This window comes from Hippichthys cyanospilos, chromosome 4, assembly GCF_059441005.1.
Source record: "Hippichthys cyanospilos isolate Australia breed blue-spotted pipefish chromosome 4, RoL_Hcya_1.0, whole genome shotgun sequence".
NCBI classification, from domain to species: Eukaryota; Metazoa; Chordata; class Actinopteri; order Syngnathiformes; family Syngnathidae; genus Hippichthys; species Hippichthys cyanospilos.
The window spans coordinates 22108878-22130625 of record NC_142372.1 but is presented as its reverse complement, the minus strand read 5'-3'; the positions used below and the strand labels follow the sequence as shown (position 1 = coordinate 22130625).

Below are 21748 nucleotides of genomic sequence, written 5' to 3'. Positions count from 1 at the left end.
ACTTTTTTTTTTTCTTTTCTCCCAATAAGCTCAACTGCAGTAGTTAGGGCATTACATGTATGATCTTCTACAGCAAAAAGAATGGTAAAAAGTTATTTCATTGATTTTTTTTCGTGAACATTTTTTCACACTGAAACGTGTAATTCGCAGACAGTCCCCGCCAAGTGCATATGGAATAACAAACTAACTTTACATCGCTTTCCATTCAAGATCCGCGGGTTATTCCTGACACATTACTGATCTTTAGTATCGAACATTTATGTCAAAATCAAATGAACATGTCTGGCTTTCTGTCACAATTCATTTGCTTGGAACATTTTTTGTGCTCAAAATAGTTTAGCGACATGCGTTTCACAGTGCACACAAACAATATTTTACGTCGGCTTTATTAATGAGAAAGAGCGGTGTTAAATGCGCATGGTAATGAGGATGGGCCACGAAAAAGCGCATCCACTTTGGCCACAGCGATGACCTCACATCAGCCTGACGTATATCAGCCAGATGCTGCGCCACATTTCTATCTTTCTGATGCTCGTCACATTGTGAGCCGGGTTTGTGATATTCACCCGGTGGCCCCAATTGGCGGTCACGTTGAAGTAGCCCACGTTGCACTGGATGATCACCTGGACAACAAGACAGCCAGAGAGCAACGTGCATTGACTGTGCCGACCGGTGTCCAGTGACGTTGTCACGAAAGAAAACGGAGGGACAAAATATAGTCCCTTTCTAAACACTGAAATGAACACCACCACAAAACATATTTTTGCGAACAACGCGTGTAGTGTGATGCAATGATTGATGTAACCTCGAAGTCGCCTTTGGGTCCCGAGGGGAAGCTCTTCTTGTCTTTGGGATCTTTCTTCTTGTCTGCATTCTTAGTGGTGATCTCCAGCTGGGTTAGCTGTGAGCAGCCTGAAGACTGAGCTGAAACATTCACTCACATGAATTCCACAAATTCAAACGTGTGTTGTCATAGTAATATAATTCTTTATAGGGGTTGCGGCTAAGTACCTCACGTATGACGGTTTGGCTCGTCCTCTGATGACGATGCTGTGGCCTGCGACCAGATGATCCGAAACTCAACAGTGAATCCAAGCTGTGGGCGAGTACATTTTCTAACATCACGGATTGCCAAATTGTGGCAAAAACGATGTGAAATCATTAAAAGGCTTAAATCAGAGTACTGTGGTACTGAGATCCGCCAGTCACGGTTTACGAAAACTCAATATACGAAACGACTTTCGAAGAAATTTGAACCAAAAACAGGTACTGATTAAAAAAAAAAAAAAATGCACAAATTAGCACACCACTGACTGTAGGCCTTTTTGTGTGGTCCTGCTCTCCCTTTGGCTCGTTCCTGCCCCGATTCTAGTACATTAGCTTCTTGGGAGGGCTAACGCAGAACAGTTCTTTGAAGAGTGGGTCAATTTGTGTTTTGGTCTGCCTGTAAAAAAAAAATTTGAGCATCATAAGCAGGAAGTGATTTCCAACTTTAAGAAGGTGTATAGTAACTTTTTCTGCTACAGCGATAGCCTGCTACTTTGCGCTTTGATTTACGTACCCTCGGTCTTTCACATTTAAGAAAAAAAAAAAAAAACTATATTGCGGAGAGATTCGCTGTGACGTTTCCTGCATGCCAGACAGACGAGATAACTTTAAATGCACTTGCCACGGATGTGGAACAACTGAGGTACACATATTGACTTAAATCATCAATGATTAAACCTTATACAGTCACTGAACACTTATCACTTTGCATCCTTTGAAGTCTAGCGGCAGCTGCGGTCATATTCGCGGCGCCCGGAATTTGAATTAAAGTCAACGCTGTATTCAATTAAACATGATAACAATGAGAGTTTGCACTTCAAATACTATTTTATTATAAAATAAATCTAGGTAAGAGACTTCCGACAGTCTGGTGAAGGTCTTTATTCCTCTGTCTCTGCCTACTGCCTCTTGACAACTAGGTGTGCTGTGTGGGCATTTTATGAGTTACACAGCACATCCCTCTGGAGTTGTAATCTACTCTCGCCCCAACTCCTGCTTGTTACACCAGAGGGAGGTAGCGTGTCGGTCATGAAACATACACATGGTACAAGCTGTTGCTCCTGTAAGACAGAGGAGCAAAGACGTTCACCAGACTGTTGGAAATCTCTGACCTAGATTTATTTTATCATAACATGGTATTTCGAGTGTAAACTCTCATTGTTATCATGTTTGATCATGTAGAGATTTGACTTTAATTCGACGTCCGGGCGCCACTAACATGACCGTCCCTGCTGCGAGACTTCAAAGGATGGAAAGGGGTAACTATTCGGTTACTCTATAATGCTGCGTGCACACCAAATGCGAACGAGGCGAAAAAGCGGAGCGTTTTCTATTGTAGTCAATGAAGTTCGCGTGAATGGGCACGATGGCATGTCGGGCGATGCAATGGACGCGAATGGAGCGACGCGAATGGCCGCGTGCATTCACGAGAAGCGAAATTTCACCTTTCACTTGAAGTTAGAATTTTTGAACTTTTTTCGCGTTTCGCATCGGGACAGCCAATCAACTTAGAGCATATTCAATGTCTCAAGCAGGGGGCAGGAATGAATCATGGCGGCTCCTTTGCGGTCACTAGGAGCTATCCAACACGGCCGGCTGAACTTTCAATGCAAAACGGAGCCAAGCAAGAACATTCACCTGGCTTGTAGAATGGCGGAAGGGAGAACTTAAGACAACTGGTATGTGCAGTGTTTACTTCATTTAAGCTGTTGAAGCGTAGTTACTGTGATAAGCTAACGATTGTCAGCACAACATTTGGCACGGTCTCGGCCACTTGATTGTGACATTGAAATTTTAATTTTTTGGCAGGCGAGTATTGCCGCAAAGCGAAGAACACGCAGTGTAAAAAAAAGAATAATAAAGGAGCTGTCGGTGAAAATATTGGCTCAACTCTCAGAAAGCTCTCAGCAATGCTCTTCTCTCCGTGTCTACCGTAACATGCACAGCAAGTTCGCTCCACTCCCCTCTCCTCTCTTCGCGTGACAAAAAAATGGACAAAATGATTTAAGATGTAAGTAGATATGTGTTCTGCAGTAATCCATCCATTTATATAGCCGCTTAACCCCACAGGGGTCGCAGGCTTGCAGGTGCTTATCTCAGCTGGCTTCAGGCAGTAGGCGGGGGACACCCTGAAATGGTTGCCAGCCAATCGCAGGGCACACAGAGACGAACGACCAATCACGTGCCCAATCACACCTAAGGACAATTTAGTATGTCTAATTCATCTGCCATGCATGTTTTTGGGGAGTGGGAGGAAGCCGGAGTGCACGGAGAGAACCCTCGCGGGCTCGGGGAGAACATGCAAACTCCACAATGGAAGGCCGGAGCCAGGTGGATTTGGACGGGACCTTTGAACTGTGAGGCGGACGTGCTATTCACTGCGCCACCGAGCCGCCCTTCTGCAGTAATGTTTATTTTAAATCATATGTACTGTATAGTATGAAGACAGTTATTTATTTACTTATTTTATTTTATGTATTTATTTACAGTTATGTATTTATTTTTTGTGTGAAAAGTGTGGACGCTACTTCGTGGGTTTTACTTATCACGAGCTATTCAGGTTCCCATTAACCGCGAAAAACGAGCATCACTATTTCCTTCTTATTGTTTTCTGCCATTTCATTTTTACTCCATGTGCCCCCTGAGCTAAAATGAGTTTGACACCATTACTTGAACATGTAATGGCTGTTGGCAACTTGGCCTTGACCATCATGCACCATTAAAGAAAAGCAATGACTTGACCCAACACACAACCCGGGGTTCAAAATGTTCAATGTTCAAAATTAGCCTGTCACTGGCGCGTTAGTGTACAACTCTCGTGATACATACACGTGATAAACATCTGTTCACACGACTTTAAAACGTCGGAGCTAAATACAGTCAGAGTGGAGTACAAAGAAAGCAAACAGCAAATACATTACAGAATATACTTTATTTTCTGTTTGCTTTTTTGTACATTTTTAATGAAGAATTACCTTAAAAAGACAATAGTTGCATTTACTGCACGACCCGCAGGGGGGCAATACAGTACTCTTTACCGGGCGCTGCTTTGTTCCCGGTGAGGAGCACGATGTTTTTTTGATGTTCGCTCACGCTGAACCGTTTAGCTTTAAACAAAACACCTACATCTTTGGTTAATATTTTGCCTTTTCCCACCTAAAATCTTTCTAGCTCCCACTGGGTCTTGTTCAAGGAGTCGTAAAAAATATTTAGCTCGCTGTTTGCATCCTGAGTTGCAATAAGAATAACAACAAGGTTACTATTGTATTTTGTAAAACAAGATGATACTTAAGTGGTAATTTCAGCTAAATAGTTATCGTTTCCCTATCAATAATTCCGATATAAGATATTACACGTTATCACGATGTTATATTCCTATAATACTGTGCGCCAATTGATATCAACGTATAGGCCCTACTACTATAAATATGCGAATTGATTGCAACGGATTTCTGTATTTTCTTCGCATTATTTATTGAAGCCTTTATTTGTTGTGATTTATAAACCGTTTGTAAATTAACTCGACTCTTTTGTTTCATGAACTAGTGCATTGAACGTGTGCTCGCGCGTGCGTTTTGGGGCGGGGGCGGGGTAACCAGAGAGCGATCGAGAGAGAGTGAGAGAGGGGGGGGTCATAGTCGGTTCTGTTGGAGTGACTGAAGAAGAAAAAGAGGAGAGGGATGCTGACAGTTTATTGCTGAAATGCCGAAAGCTCGTTCGACCCGAGCGTGCTACTTAACAGTAGCCCCGTACGTAGGTCGGAACATGTAGCCGAATATTTCTCAACCTCATCAATTGGCGTTGTGAATGTGCTGGATTAATTGATCGTTTTAAATGGCATCCAAGAGGCGCTGCCGCCTTGTTCCATGCATTTGGGGTATCCTGCTACATGCTTGCATGGGTAAGTGGCATAATTCTCGACATCGCTCTGGTGTACGGTTTCTTCGAAGAGGTCTCTTCATCTCCAAGGGGCAATTGATGCATGCTTGGAAACCGCGATGAGTGCGTTGGTGAACTTGTACTCTGGCTGCACACAGTCTGTGTTTTGGACAGGACATCATTGCGGACAAGTGCAGAACCTTTGTGCATCGCAATGTAGGAGAAGTTCAACTTATGCCATTTGTACAGATCGAGTCGACTTCTACCGGTTGCTGGTGCGTAGTTGCACTTAAACCACGCGCACCATTGTGCAGCAAAGTTTGTTGGTTGTTTTGATGACGGAACGTAGCACAAAGCACAGGGCTCACGGAGTGAGAGCGCAATGTGTTTTTCCCGCATTGCAATATCCATGGCTGTCAACCGTTCCAAATTCCCAGTACCGGTAATTATTTTTCACTCAATGGCAATATTACAAACTGGGGCCTCAAAGGAAAAGCAGCAGGTGAAAACTGTCATCACATTATATAATAATAAAAAGAAAGTTAATGACTCGTTAATTGTCTGGTCCACAGGCACTGAAATGTGGTGGGCTTTTGATTATTGCTATTTCCTTTCAGTATTAGTTTAAAGCAAGCTATAATGTTTTTGTTAAGATTTATAGATGAGATCCTTACAATGTCATGGTGTATGAAAGGGGGTTGTCAAACTATCAGTACGTACATATGCTCTTTGAATATACTAAAATACTCTCGTTGTATCCTTCTGCGGAGATTATTTGTACATGTTATTGGAACTTCTTATCAAAATTTCCTCTTTTATGCCTTTTGTTCACCGTGACACTCATTTTCTGCGTGAGGGCCCCCAAATTCAAAGGCACTGGTGGATTATGAATATTTGTCACACAGGGGACCACAAAGGCCTCAGTAACATGTCTATGTCAGAGAATTGAGAGACAGCTCTCAAAGTTCAAGTTTTCTTTTATACAGATGTAGGTCATTAGTTAAAGAAATAATGCTCATGACTATCTGTTGGGATTAGATTCCCTTTTGACAAAAACACATTCGAGAATACTTCAATAGAGAGGTATTAAACAGGACAAAGTCACATTTTGGCGCCGCTACAGCCCATGATTAAGAAAACCTCATACCTAACAATGTACTACTATATAAAGTAAACTCTCTTGATTTCACTCTCAACCTTTGAGCAACACTTATGCATTACTCAAAAGATGATGGAGGTGTTTGCCTGGAAAGTTATTAACCATTGAAAAGTCTTTCAACACAGCTTATTCTTAGCATTTTCAAATCAACTTTACCTTGCAGCTATAGAAAATGGATGGTAGCAATAAGAAAAGATTTGTATTGATTTCTACATCGCAAAACATAGTCTTAGAAACTATCTACTAAAGAAGTTAATCTTATCAAGAGTAGCTGTTTACACCATTTAATAGCACAGTCATGCAGCAGCTCATATAAAGCTGTGAAATCAAAGTTGTTGATCCATAAACATACGTTATATCGACAAAAGAATTAGAACACCTGACCGTGTTACCAGCAAACATTCTTCGGGGAAGACTTTCAAAAAATATTGGTGTGCGTTTAAGGTAAGGTCACTCCTGGACAAGAACTGCTTGCTCACAATCTGCTATTTTATTCCAAATGTTTTGGATGGACTCGAGGCTAACGAGTCCTGCACACCGAACATTGCTCACTAATATGTATAATGTAAAATAGCACCTATATTTATTATATACAGAAACTTTTCCTCCACGTTTTTGAAGAGACGAACAGACTGTTATAGAACTACTTTCCATTTCTTATAAACAGTCTACAAATACGCACTGGTTGAGGAGCAGGATAGGTGATGAAATAAATACGAGAAACACGCAATCATTTTAACCTTTGACATGATTTGACCCACGATTGGCATCAAAAACGGTTTTATGGGAAAACTTGGTCTGTTTTGTGTTCTGCAATAACTTGTTGATGTTAGTGGTGCTCATGCCTCATAATGCTTGTGTCATTCTGCGTTTGTGGAAATGGTTGCAGTCAATCTTTTCTCTTTTTTGCCAGTCAATCACATAAATGTGTCAAAAAGAAATCACTGTGTGAGCCACACTTAGCTACAAAAATACAAGTGTTACAGTGGAAAATGCAGTAAAGTGTTTGTCCCTGTCAAGGCTGGAAAGACATTTGTCTGCTCGAACTTTCAATTCGATAGGCATGTGCTTGACTCCTTTGCCCCCCCCCCCCCACACACACACACACCAATGACCTTAACTTATTAACGACAGCTTCAATACATCTGTTGGATGATGGGTTCAAAATCATTTCCTCTGACCTTTTCACACTGCCTGTTGCCTTGTTCTCATTCAGAGCTCAGGGTTGCATTAGCCGTTCCCTGCTGGCAACAGGGCGCAGTCATTACCAAGTTAATGTTGCTTTCTGCTAGACAACAAATAAAAGTCCTCTCATAGTATCATGATTATGATAACGTTGATTTGGTATTTTTAGTGAACTGTCAACTTGAATATCTGAGTTTATTTAATGCAGGAAATGATTACTTTTTCGGGTGTGGGTTGCATCATTTGGAAGTAAGAATAAGTACCCTCAAGCGTTGGATTAAATAGCTCCACCTACTACCACCCCCTTGTTCACAAGTGGCAGCACTGATGTCTCAGGTCCCATGGCACTTTTACATACTGTGCTCATGGAGAGAAAAAGGGGGCTGGGACAAGTGGAGGAAGAAATTATACTTTGCATTTTAGTCTTCATCCAATTGCAGTGTTCAGCCAATCTCTGAAGCGAGTCAAAAACTTTTCCCGGCTGAAATTTCATAGATGAAGGTTCTCTGCTTTGACCTCAGTGCCCTCAACCCAGCCCCCTCTCTGGTCCTTCATGAGCTCCCTCTCCTCCCAGCAGATTCCTGGGCCTTTAGGGCAGAGACTGGTAGTGCTTTAGTCCATCAGCAATTGAAACATGATACCGAGCCAGCCTTCTAGGCAAGTCACGTTAGACTGTTTGTATCCTTGATATTTCTTTTTGTCTCAACCCTGCAACCCACACACTTATAGACCAACAGGGCAGCTCATATTCTTCGGAAGGAAATCCCAAAGTGCATGTGAGCATTTCATAAATATAGTTTGTGTTAATGGGAAAAAAAAAAGACAGGCGATAGCTTTGAGAATGTGTGTATTACATTAGTACACATACAGGCTGTATTCATTCTATGTATATATGCATTCCTTTCTTCTTTCTGGAGGTAATGTAGCGTACGAAAAACATTTCATTCGTAAGGCGATGTGCCACATGGGCATACTTTGTGTTTGTTTGCTGGCAAAGGTTGATACGATGATAACCGTGGCAGTAATTGTTTTGCAAGCCTGGTGACTCTCAGTTTGAATGATCTAAGTGTAACGTAATATACCTGATATCTATCATCGCAGGCCACAGCATTATTCACACCTTCACAATGTAATGAGATCTGTCTCACACATTTAAGGCAGAGTCATTACTTTGTCCCACGCGTCCGTCGTGAAGGAATCGGGAATTCCGAGAATGCACTTACCCTTACCTATACTGTACTGTAATTGCTGTCTCGTTCGGTTTAGAATTTGAAAAGGGTGCATTGTGATCTTTACTTGTATTCTTCCAGGTGCGCCGTGTGATGCAGAGCTCTCCTTCACCCTGGAGCCAAGTGACATCATCGCAGTGCAAGAGCAGCCCCTCATGCTCCATTGTCAGGTGGATGGCATCCCCCCTATCACGACACAATGGAGGCACAACAGCATGCTTTTAACTCAGGACCAGTATCACACCACCTTCATCAATGGCTCTCTCCTCATCGGCCACTTCCTCAAGACCAAATCAGACAACACGTCGGATGAAGGAGACTACGAGTGTATGGCCCAGAATTCTTTTGGGCTGGTGGTGAGCCGCAAGGCTCGCATCCAAGCAGCCAGTAAGTTGTGTGTCATCATGTGTTTTGTTTTGCCGTACTGCAGGGGTAACATTAAGAGGGCCCGATTACTGAGCTCATCAGCATTTTCACCATTACAGAAAAAAACCCGCACGGACATGGTATGAAGCTTGAAAGATGGAACGTAACTTTCGAGGTTTCAGTTGTAATAGGAAAAATAGAGTAAAAACATAGGTTATACAGAAGATGTCTGTGTTACCAGAAAAGTTAGATAGCACAAAGAGTGGCTTGTATGTCCAAATCCATTTTCAAATGAAACTTGGAACAGAGCCACTTGTATTGAACTGTTTTTCTTTTATTGAGACTAACAAACATTGTAATGAGTACAATATATCTTGAAGCTGCGCAAACATATTTTAGAAATTCCGTAAGATGGTTCTTGATACTACTACTACTACTACTAATGCAGTAATAATGAGATTTGCAATTGTGTAAAAAAATATGGGATGCGTTTCTTTAATGTTGTCTTTTTAAATCATCTCAAGATTCAAATTAAACTTCATACTTTTTTTCTCTCGTAGGTGGACTGGTTGCATTATGACAGACAGCTTATTTAATATAATCATTATTAACCAGATGTTTACATTTCCACGTCGGCCAAGCAGTAGCCTTTTCTTTGGAACAGGGGGGTCAAACTCATTTTTAGCGTGGGACGCATTGTCGTTATAGTTTCTGTCAGAGGGCCGGTATGACTGTTAAATCGAAAAAAAATGTGTGTTGGTCACATCACATTACCGAGTTTTGAAATCAGAGGCCGGTAAAATCTGTTCAAAAGAGAGATTGGGAACAATAAAATGCTTGTCCCCCCCACGCTCCCACAAATATTTCAAAGTTGAAGACAACTTGCAAATTTGGAATATTAGCCAGAAAATTGAAGTCAAATCAGGAGAATTTCGCCAGCCACACAAAATGATGTGGTGGGCCAGATCTGGCTCCTGGGCCTTGAGTTTGACACCTGTGATTCTGAGGGTGACGTGTGCCACTAGAGGATGGAATAAACATTGACTGCCTTGACTGTGTCTTTTCGAACGGAGGCTGACTTGTTCGCTGTAATATTCTGGCAACTTTGTCCACAATCAGGTTGCTCCCCTTTAGCGTAAGCCTTTTGTTTCCTTGAAAGAAGCTGTGACTCAAGTCCATTGTACACTATCGATCGTTTACTTCACCTACACAGGCTAGTGGCTACATAACTACTGTACTTTATGCGTGAATCACCTTAAGGAGGTTGTTTTTGTAGAAAATGTGTATTTTCGTCAATAGCTCAAATTTCATCTCCGTGACATAAGGCTGGTTTTATGGAAACGTGTCGTATGTATTCTCTTTATTTGTTTATTGTTATGTTGCTGTTTCTGTCGTCATTATCGAGCTAAATCTAATGTCTGATATGTGTAAGTGTGCGGTAGTCATTTAAACATTCAAAATATACCATTAGCCTTTTTCAGCAGTAAAAAGTTGATATTTCATTCTATACTTAATCTGAATATTGAATAAGTCTTCGTGTACCATTTTTACACGTAGACACAAAATGGCATCACGATGTTTAGTCAGGTGTCAGGTAACAACCAATCATGGCTCATCTTGCAAACTCCACACGACCAAACCCAGAAAACGGGTGATTGATTATATGCAAAATACTAACTTTTTGCTGCTGAAAATGGCTAGATAAGTTTACTATATCATTGTTAGGTTTGATTGAGAGCTATATGCCCCTAATAATTGAATATAATAAGTTGAAATACTGCCTCGTTTAATCCCAGACTTTGAGCTCGACTCGCGAGTGATTTGCATATTTTAATATGGGGCTAATGAGCTATCTGATTCTGCTACTTCAGGTCTTTGAGTCTAATATTAACAAGCTTCCATGCTGAGTTGTCTCCATGCTGCTTTGAGAGTGCAATGATCTTAAGTGGCCCTGCAGTCCACTCACTAATAGTAAGGCGGAAAAGAAAATCTTTACATCTCTTTTTTGATGCTCATACAGCATGCTTTGTCAATTTGGCAACGATAAGGTCTAAGCTTCAATATGTTACACATTACTTGTCATGCATTCATGGTGAGCAATTACAGCGGATTTAGTACGACGGTATTTTTTTTTTTTTTCATGTATTGCTAAGATGAGGTTCTGTGTCCTAGATTAGAGAGACATCCAAAGGCTGAGAGATGCCTACTGATTTGTAAGCTCTCTGTAGACAGCACACTGCTGTACTGGTGTGAGCAAACAGGCGTTTATATTCAATGAGATGGAGGTGTCAGGGTGGACATCTCACTGGTCAAGGCTCTCCCGCGCTGTGAAAAACGCATGCAATGTTTGGAGGCCTCTACAGATTTGTTTGTTGGGAGATTCAGCTGTCCCATCAGGGGTGGCCACAGGGAGTCCCTCACATCATTTGTTTGGCGCAGTATTGCACCGGATGCCCTTCTCAAAGTTGCCCATTCATATTTTATCCAGGCTTAGGACTGGGCTTGGGTGGGTATTGGTCAGTGGTGGGAAATTGAACTCACCCCGTCTGAATGAAACGAAAGTGCATAGGCCTGAAAGACTGACTTTTCATTTCAGATGTCACGTTCAAGCATCTTTCTGGATAATGACAAAATTATCTTTAAACCTCTGATTTGATCTACTTGAATTGCTTTGAAAACATTGCCAGGCAGCTTGTGAATTGCATTTATTACTGCAATCAATCATAGGGTATACAAAATATCTGTTGACTGAAAAAAAAAATTGCCAGGCAGCTTGTGAATTGCATTTATTACTGCAATCATGCATGGGGTAAACAAAATATCTGTTGACTGAAGAACAAAAAAACAATCTCTAAATATTATGATCGGAAAATATTATGGATGTCTCTTTTACAGTATTATTTGTATGCGTAGCAAATACAGTCAGTATTGTAACCTCACTCAAAACTTCAAATGCAATGATGTTACGCCGTCACAGGTGCTTAAGTCGATGGTAGAATATGCACAATGACAGATGTGACAAAGAACAACCACATGCTATACAAGCACTCCATGCGGATTTTGTAGAATGTGCTGCATTTACAATTGTCTGTAGCTATATCAGACATGGCAGCCTCTGGAGGAGTGCCATCCTCCATGTAATATAATTGAATGATAACTAGACCTAGGATTATATTTAAGACATGCTGTTGGTCATTAGGAACACATTTATTTGCAAGTTTTTGAAATTTATAATCATTTAATTCATTCCTTTTTAATGAAAAACACTCTGATCTTACTTACGCATTGCATTGTCCCTTTAATGAGCGTTTGAGGAAGTTCTGTACCTTGCTCGATAGCGCCTCTGTCGTGCTTCTTTCGGTCTTAAATACAGGGCTTAATTTTTTGACCAATGAGTTTGAATAAGTCATTCTCGGACAAAGCTTGCCAAACTAGTGTTTGTTTCTTCCGAGTGTTTGTTAATGCTGCTGTCCTCTTTGTGGCACTGAGGTAATGTGCTGTGTTACACTCCTTGCTACAACAGAGCTCTGACTTGTACCACTGCGATGCAATGGCTTGTGTGAAGCCTCTTTATAGCCCTCCCGGTGGATAAGGCGTCTGTCTTACCCTCCAAACTACGTCCCTCCATAAATTTGACTTTTTATTAGCTTGACAGCCATTTGTGTGAGCTCACAGTCAGGGTCTTGTGTGGAATGGAATCCCCGCTGCCCCTCACAATCGCCATACAGCTCAGGAAATATTTTTTGCAGCAAATGATAGCTCTTTGATGGTCGGTTTCTCTTGCCGGCCTCTCGCTAAATTTAGCCACAAATTCTAGGTCCTTTCACATTAGATTAGACTCTGAAAGCTTTTAATCATTTCAATGAGTGACGAGCTTGGTACAGTGGACTTAGCCAGGGCCTCTGCCCCCTCCCCCACTGCACACCAGTGTCACCAGGCAACACACCACAAAAGCCCCCCTGTTACGAAATAGCTTTTAGGATCAATTGAAATGACTTTCTTTTGTGCATATGCCTGAAATTAATTGGAAAGCGTCAACACGTTTTCGGGGCATTCCGTTTTCCCGCATCTAGCATGGAGGCAACAGCCTTCTTCAAACAACATGTGGAAAAGGAAAAAATAGGTCAATCATGAACCAAATCATCCAATTATTACATTTGAGACTCCTTAAGAGCCCACGGCTGACGGCATTACAACTCCATTTATGATAGTTTCTGCCCTTAAATTCCAAAATGCGTGTTCTACTACAGCCATAACTGTAGACTTCTGAGTGAGACCTAGATGAAAAAGAGACATCAATAAAGGATGAAATAGGAGACGCAAGAGCCTGCTCGTAAAATTGTCTCTGTTTGTACTCCTGCCCTTGGTTGGTGAAAATAAAACTGCTCACTTTGTGTGAGTAAATGTTAGGCAGACTGAGAATTGATAGGAGCTATGTGAGTTAACTTTAGTAACAAATGAAATGTTTCATCAGACCATATAGTAGAAGGAGCAATTTCCACCCTGCTGCAAGTAGTGAGAGTGATTTACAGAGTGTTCATGCATACATGCGCGTGTGTACGTGCATCTCGAGTGTCGATTGGTAGCTGGCCGTTACCCTTCGACCTTCCTGTTCCAGCCTCTTTCACGGCTCCCCTGCTAGGGTTAACGGTGAAGCGCCATCCCAACCTCTCCTCGCAGCTCCCTTTGTTCTTTGAGCCAAACCCTGCCCACGCCGCACACCCTTTCTACCAATGCTTCTTTTTCCTAACTCGCCATGATGCAACTTGCAGCTCTGTCATATACGTAGATAAGCCAAGCAAATGCCGCATGAGCTTGTTTTGACTTTTAAACGTGAAGTTTGTTTTGCTAATCCTCGCAAAAACATCCACATTTGGAGGTTTGAAACAGGTGAAATATTCGCCTCATATACTGGTAGAAATCTGGCTCGTAAATCAAATGGATGAGATCATTTCATGCTCGCTGAATTTGAAAATTTACATCTATGACGGACTGAATTCAATGGGGGAGTGGCATTCAGAGTATTTACTCACATTTATATTCTGTGAATAGAGCCAGGCTCTAACATACTAAATCAATTCTTTGAACTGATAGATTAACCAATGTTCGAGCACGTTCACATTATGCTCTTTGTGGTCAGCACCTCCCTATCTGCCCACCACTGGAACAAGAGGTTCGGAAAACATGGGATTTATACCTGTATCCAGGAGCTTTGACCTCAACTGTGTAATTACACTTGTATGGGTGGGACCTCTTTTCTAGCAAATGTTTAGTTTATTTAGTGAGATGAAATTTTACAGTGCAAACTTATTGCCGTAAGTGATAAACAGTACTGTAAATGAACAACAAATACATTAAACTTGCATCTATGGCCTGTCTATTGGTTGAATTGTGGGAAATGCACCAGCTTTCATTGATAATTTTATGAAATTTTACCATTTTACATATCCACTCTTGTATCGGCACGTTACAACAAGAGGTCCTCCATGAAAATGAGGAGTAGCTGTCCAGCTGTGTGTTCCCAAACACACATTTTTTCCACTTTATGCTCTACAAAAAGTACGTACTAATACGTTGCTGTTCACTATGGTGGACCTAAAGTGCCAAAATTCAATAAATGAATGTACCATTCAATAATGAAAAAAATGTGTAATTAAATAATTAAATGTTTCATTAATACATTCAAAGTGCCATTCGTTAAATCAATGTTTCATTAATGAAATAAAACATTTATCTAGTTAAATAAAACGTTTATTTAATTAATGTCACATTTAATTGATGAATGAAAGCTGTATTAAATGAATGACACTTGTAATGAATTGATGAACCATTTAATTAATTAATGACACACTGTTGCGATGTTTCATGAATTAAGTTTATCCGTCAATCTCGCTCATCAAAGTTTGAAAAAAAAAGGAATTCATTCAATAAATGTTTTATTTAATTAATGAAACATTTAATTAATTGATTAAACATTTATTGAATGAATGAGACTTTTAATTAATGAATAAAACATTTAGTTATTTAATGACACTTTTATCTCATGATTGAAAATTTGGGCACTTTCGGTCTTTCATAGTTCACTCGGCTAACTTGATGCACAATCTCTTCACATAACCGGCTGATTGGATAATGTCGCTGTAAGGGCCAAATACGTCATGTGACATGTATCTTTGGGGTGGCGCTGTGGCTTATACAATCGCCAGATTCACAGACAGGCTGAGGAAGGATCGACCCAGAAGGGCAAACGCTTTTGACTGCAGGTATGGTAGAAATTCAAACACTACGTGGGAATTTTTTTTTTGTCTGGACAGTATTCACTTATGATTTATGTTTGTCAATACGCAGATACCAGTTAGTTTTATACATTGTTTTTTACTTCAGACTTGTTCCTTTATGTATTAAGTATGTGTGGAGCAAGACTGCGTACAAGTTCAGTGTGCATTTCACTTCACAAAACCACAACCACACAACAAACAATTCAGTCCCAGCCATTATCAGCATTCAGCCCTCATTCATTAGCGAAAATGTTGCTCACTGCAACACATTGTTGATGCTTTTAATTCCACATATTTGTTATCTTGTTGCTTAGTCTGACTGTGCCTTGTGCTCCCATATCTTCATAAGACAGTTAGCCAATGACGTGATAGATTTGTCAGGTGACAGCTGATAATTACAACAATGGACCAAAACGACAGATGAAAGGAACCACTCTGTCATGCTTAACCCTTCGATTTTGAGGGTTTCTCCCTATTCGTCAGTCGGGACTCTGACGGCGAAGTCAAGATTGCTGCTTCTTTGATAATAACCACATGACCTTAACCAAGTAGATTGGTAACTACCATTCCACCAATTGCAATCCAATTGCAATTGCGACTAGTTCATTGTCTGTGTAAAATGATTGTTTTCAACAAGAAACGTTTGACGTCAAACCTTCTCTGACTCAATCACACCCAACCCCACTCAATTGAACTGAATTGACACATTCAACTTTGAAATTCCATCCTTGAATTACATATTGCCCAGTTTTTGAAATACACATTGTATCATCTTTTTTGGAAAGATAACACACATACAGTATTACTGCAATCTGCATATAACATCATGTTTAGAAAAAAACATTGGGATTTATGTGCTTTTGTTGGTTCAAACACTTCAGAAATACATTTAAAGTAATCCCTCATCCCCCCGCGATAAGTGAAAAAGCGCAAAGTAGCAGTCTGACAGAATTTTCATGCATGTGCGTGGGAGTACCTGAATTATATTCATTGTGAAAAGTATTTTTACTTTACATATTTAAAACAAATATTACTGCGGTAGACACATTTACATAAATCTTAATTTGTTAAAACTTATACAGTAACCGTACACACGTAGTAACCGTTAATCCTTCTTGTTTCCATGTCTGTGAGCCACAGTTGCCCTACGAGTAGTGGCGCGGACATCTAATTAGAGTGATGCAAGTAGCTGACCAAACATAATTAAAAAGCAGAGTTTACACTTGAAATTCCAATTTATTACAAAAGGATCCCAAATCTTTAGTTCCTCCTTGATGGTCTAATCTAGCCGCTCGTGTGTGACTGACTCACACAAGACAACTCAATGACACATGATTGACTACCACAAGACGCGGACCCCAATGAGGAGTGGATATCAACTTCTGAGTTATAACTTCTGCCCTCATTGGTTGATTGTCACGCCGGGAGCCATTCATGTGCCTTGTAGGAGTCCCCGCATCTTGTAGGACCGCCTCTTGAGCTGATTGACAGGTTGACTGGCCAGTCAGGTGAGAACAGTACTACGTTTTTGATTTTTTTTTTTTTTTTGCCATTGGTCTCTGAGTCAACCACGCACGTGTGGCTATATTAGACTGCACTATAGCTATTTTTTTTCCATGGAAAAAAATCTGCAATGCACAGAGGGCGCAATAGGGGAGGTGTGAAGTAGCGAGGGATCACTGTATTACATACCGTATTGTTGTTTCATGGTAGTTTGTAACTACAGATACACTCTTGAGAGAACATTGTTCATTGTAACCACACCAGAGCCTACAACTTCATAATTTTTTGTCACATTTAAGTTGTGTGGCTGCATTTTATAGAAAAGGGGGTTCATATACAGGACCTGTTCCCAATAACCTGAGTAAGAGTGCCTACATTTTGCTCCTCTGTTTACACAGAACTACTAAATGGCTGCAAAAAGCCGACACGGCATGTTAGGGGAGTCATCGTTCTGGAACTGAGGTGTGCTCAACTTAGTCAGCAGGATAAATGATTTGTTTTGCCACATTGCATGTCCCATTTAATGAGAAAAAAACAGCCCCCGTTCTACCTTCCATGTGACAACATTTTTTCTTTTTCTTTTTTTTTCTTTTTGTGTTCTATGTGAGCAGTTAACAAACAGTAAGGTGCAATCGAGGCGTAAATGTCTATCTCCTATGCCTAGAACACGTAGTGCTTATTTTTGTCAGCAGAATGAATCTCAGTGGTAAGTGACTAAATAAATACAGCACTATACTGACTTAACTTCCTAGCAATGCTGTGCCTGTGCCATTCGCTATTGTACTCTGAAAAATACTGAAAAATATTAAACCCATGTCACCAAGATCATTACTTGGAATAGCAATATAAAGGAAAATAATTCTTAGCATTCAAACTACATTTTCAATCCATGGATGACAGTTTCAACTCCTGAAAAGATAATCTAATGTCTGGCATGACTTGTGGGGTGCTTTCATCTTCAGCTCTGCTGACAGATCCTCTCGCCATGCGTGGCAAATTTGCAAGTGGAAAGCCCCAACAGTTTGTAGTTAGTGCAGAGCTAACTTGAGGGGTGAGCTACTGTGTACTGTGAATGGGAACCCTGGGACTCTAAAAATATCCACTGGTGCACGCACAATAACTTGGCAAATCGAACCACTACACGAGGAAGCAAGAGAGGGGACAGTTGGGGGATAAAACAAAAATGGTCGTTTGTCTTTCTAGACATGTTGCTACAGACAAATACATGATGTTAAAAAAATGTATTACCTTAACGGAGACATTGATTTAATTTGAACAAATGAAAAAATCAAGCATGAAAGGTTAGCAATAAGTAACTTTACACATACGATCCATCCATTTTCTTGGCCTCTTATACTCACTAAGGTGGCGGGCATGCTGGAGCCTATCTCCGCTGTTTCCATGTATGAAAGATGTAAATAGCATCAAATGATGTGCTTTGATTTCCTGTATGACAGCAAAGAAAACTGATGTTCAGATTTCAAGGTTTAAATGTTGACCAAAATGTAAGTTGGTTTTAACGGTATTTAACAGTAATTTAATGAAAAATTGACAAAGCATCAAGTTAATGAAGGCAAATCAATCATTAAGACAGCATCCCAACTCAAACATCTGTTTTGAAATTCAAGTTCAATGTTGGCATTGGACCATTGTCTGAACTGCAAAGCGGGACTTTGTTAATAAAATTTGGACTGGTCTCCTTGCCCCTTTGGACCACCCTTGCTATTCAAACAAATGAAAAGGGGGCCTAAAATTCCTTGAGTCTGCTTTTAGGGCCCATGGGAGGAGCTCTTCATTAATAGAGGGCAAAGCTGAAAGAAGGGAGGGCAGAGATCAAGTCATCGGCACCACAAGGTTGACCAAAAGCCAGAGTATCGGTTTACAACCTGCAAAAGCTATCTCCGGTAAATGGCTGGGTTTAAGTCTATTTGTCTATTCCAATCTTTCAGCTGAAAGATTAATGTTTTGTCCAAATAACAGTATGTGACACCTTTCTAGTCATGCTTCCTCTACACCAAGTTGAAGAAACCTGGGTTGAGGTCAGTCAACATTGCAATTTAAATTTTTCCATGTGTGGATTTTCATGGAAAGCACAATCAACTATGTTATTCCTAAGCTACAAAACACATTCAAAAATGCACCAAAAAGAACAACAAAAAATGATTGCGTTTGGTCAAATGTATAAACGTATATAGATGGGAGGTGTGGTTTAAGGCAGTGGTCCCCAACCTTTTGGCTGCTCTAAATCCCACATCATCAGATCAAGCAAAATTTCGCCTTTTTTCGCGTTTCGCGTCAAGACAGCCAATCAACGTCGGGAACATTCAACGGCTCACGCAGAGGGCAGGAATGAATCATGGTGGAGCGATCCAACACGGCCAGCTGAGCTTTCAATACAAAACAGAACCAAGCAAGCGCACTCACCTGGCTTGTAGAAAGGCAGAAGCAAGAACTTGGGACAACTGGTATGTGCAGCCCTAACAGCTGTTGAACCAGTTACTGTGCTAAGCTAACGATAGCGCAGCATTGTCAGCACAATATTTAGCACGGTCTCGGCCACTTGATTACGACATTGAAACTTTTTTTTTTTGGCAGGCGAGTATTGCCGCAAAGCGAGGGACACGCAGTATAAAAAAAAAAAAAAAAGAAGAAAGGTGCTGTCGGTGAAAATATTGGCTGTCACATCCCAGAAAAGTGAAAGTTCTCAGCAATGCTCTTCTTTCCGGATCTACCGTAAAGTGCGCAGCAAGCTCGCTCCACTCCCCTCCCCTCTCCTTGCGCAACAAACAAGTGGACAAAAAGTACAACAGCGGCAGAAAGCCCCGCGAATGCGCGTAGCGACTCCAATTTTCGGGTTCGGTGTGCACATAGCATAAAACTAAATCATCTCCAAAACATTATTTCGGGTGCAGCTCACACGGCCGGGTACCAGTTGATCCACGGGCCGGGGGTTGGGAACCACTGGTTTAAGGCATTCATTCATTTAGAAATATAGAACACCACGTCAAATCTCGTTAAGTATCAAAACATTTGGCAACCGCAGGCCATACTGAGAAGCGTTGATGTGAAATACAATCAAAATCACATGCACTGCCAAAAGTGCAAAGTCAAAACATTTACTGTATATCTTTTGTAAGTATTTATATTTTCACATGAACGTATTAGTGCTACAGCTAACAATCATTAAAAAAATCAAGTGGATAAAAAAGTAGCATGTTTTAATTTCCTTGTTTATTCAAAAACAAAACAGAGCAGATAATCCACAGAAATACCCAGAAAAATGTCAGAAAAGAGCAAAAAACTTGAAGTCTTTTTCAAAGTAAGAGTAACTACAACTTGATCAGTGTGTTTTCATGGAGGACGCCCGAAATCTGAGATTGAGGATCTGAAATTTCAAATATTTGGACAATTTTATATTCAATAACATCCAAACAATTAGACAATTATCAAAAATAGTTAGGGGTGTCAAGATAATAGACCAATTAATTACAGGGACCACACACCGGAATTAGCCCCTTATCTCCCGAGCGTCGATCCAGGCAAATAAGCTTCTGCGGCCGGCGATCTAAAGGGTCGATCGCCATACGGACTCACGACGTGGCGGCAGGGGGAACTGGTACTAATACCCACGGTGATGATTTGAACAAGGTGATATTAATGCACAATTCATTTCATGCACCAAAAAAAAAAAAAAAACATATTTTATTTTTTACTAAACAAGGGTTCGGTGAATGAGCATATGAAACTGGTGGGGTTCGGTGCCTCCAACAAGGTTGAGAACCACTGCTCCAGACATGGTTTTTCCCATAGCTGGGGTTATTCCAAACAGGTGATAAACATCAGCAGTTTGCCCTATCGTCAACACGTGGCCGATTTTTTTTTTCCATTAAAAAACAAAGGACTCCAGCCAAAGTGGAGTTTTGCCAAATTCTCCGGATCATTGTTTGCGTATGGCAGTCATAATTTGAGTTTTACATCATCGCTCTTTACATGTCACTCACAAACATACCTCACATAGGCAGCTCTCGCTATTATTTACTATGGATGTACTGCTCACCTACACAAACACCCGCAAAATCACACCGCTCCAGATTGGATGAGATTATGGTAATAGCAGGGAAGACTAAAATGCGGTCCTGCTACCTTTATCCATGCAAGGCTTCTTTTTAGCGTTTCTTTTTTTATCTTTTTATGTTGTTACCTGTGTCAGAAGCTTTGCTTTTTGCAAATTGTGATGCTAGTATTGTTGTAAATTGTGTTTTTCAAATACGGTTTTGAAAAAACTGCTCTAGTGCCGGCTAGTGGCTTGGCAAGCTTGTAAATGACTTCAAAGACGCACTCATGCATTTGTGCTTAGAGTTAATTTATTCACACAAACAAATTGATATAGATGATGATTTTTTTTTTTTTTGCAGACAAAGTGGTGAGGATACGTGGCAACAAGCCCTCAATCTTATTTTCAAATTACTTGATGATTAACAAAAGAAATTAGCACCGTTTCTGCTGATGGTGGAAAGTAAAGGTTGCAGCAAGTACTCGGGACTTGTCTCAAATACCGCAGATAACGGTAAATTGTTACAACCGCATCTTTTAAAATTCGGCTTAAGAAAATGAATGACTAAAGCCACTTTTTCTTTGCCTATCAATATTTGATCTGTCGTCATAACACAACATGTATCAATTGGATTGATGTTTTTTTTTTTTCAGAATAATTTAGATGAGATTTAAAAAAAAAAATTAATTCATCACAGCAATCAATGACAAATGCTATTCTCCCAGTGTTTTAATTTCTTGACAGGACTAAAACTAATTAAACTAAAGGCGATTATTTGGCTCATCAGTTGTCAATAAATTAATTGTTGCATCGCTACACTTATATATTGTTATTACCCCTTCTATTTTTGTAAATTTTCAAGTGAGAAAATTATTGTACCCGACAGATCAGGCATGGAACTGAAAAGATGCCTTTTGGAACTAGGCTTCTATCAGTGAAAAAATATAAAACATCAAAAGCGATAGATGTGTGGTCCATTGATCAATGTTTACTTTGAGCTAGAGATTAGTGGTTGGTTCCCAATATGAAGCTTGCATTATTATTGAAA

At 40.4% G+C, this 21748-nt stretch overlaps 1 protein-coding gene across 1 annotated transcript in view; it reads left to right on the top strand.

The window, feature by feature from the left end:
- Positions 1-4725: 4725 nt before the first annotated feature.
- igdcc3 (immunoglobulin superfamily, DCC subclass, member 3) overlaps positions 4726-21748 on the top strand; it is a 68250-nt gene continuing 51227 nt past the window's right edge. Inside the window, exons 1-2 of the mRNA XM_088413525.1 lie at positions 4726-4948; positions 8581-8886. Coding sequence (XP_088269651.1) covers positions 4882-4948; positions 8581-8886 — 373 coding nt within the window. The 5' untranslated portion in view covers positions 4726-4881. The remainder of the gene's footprint in view (positions 4949-8580; positions 8887-21748) is intronic.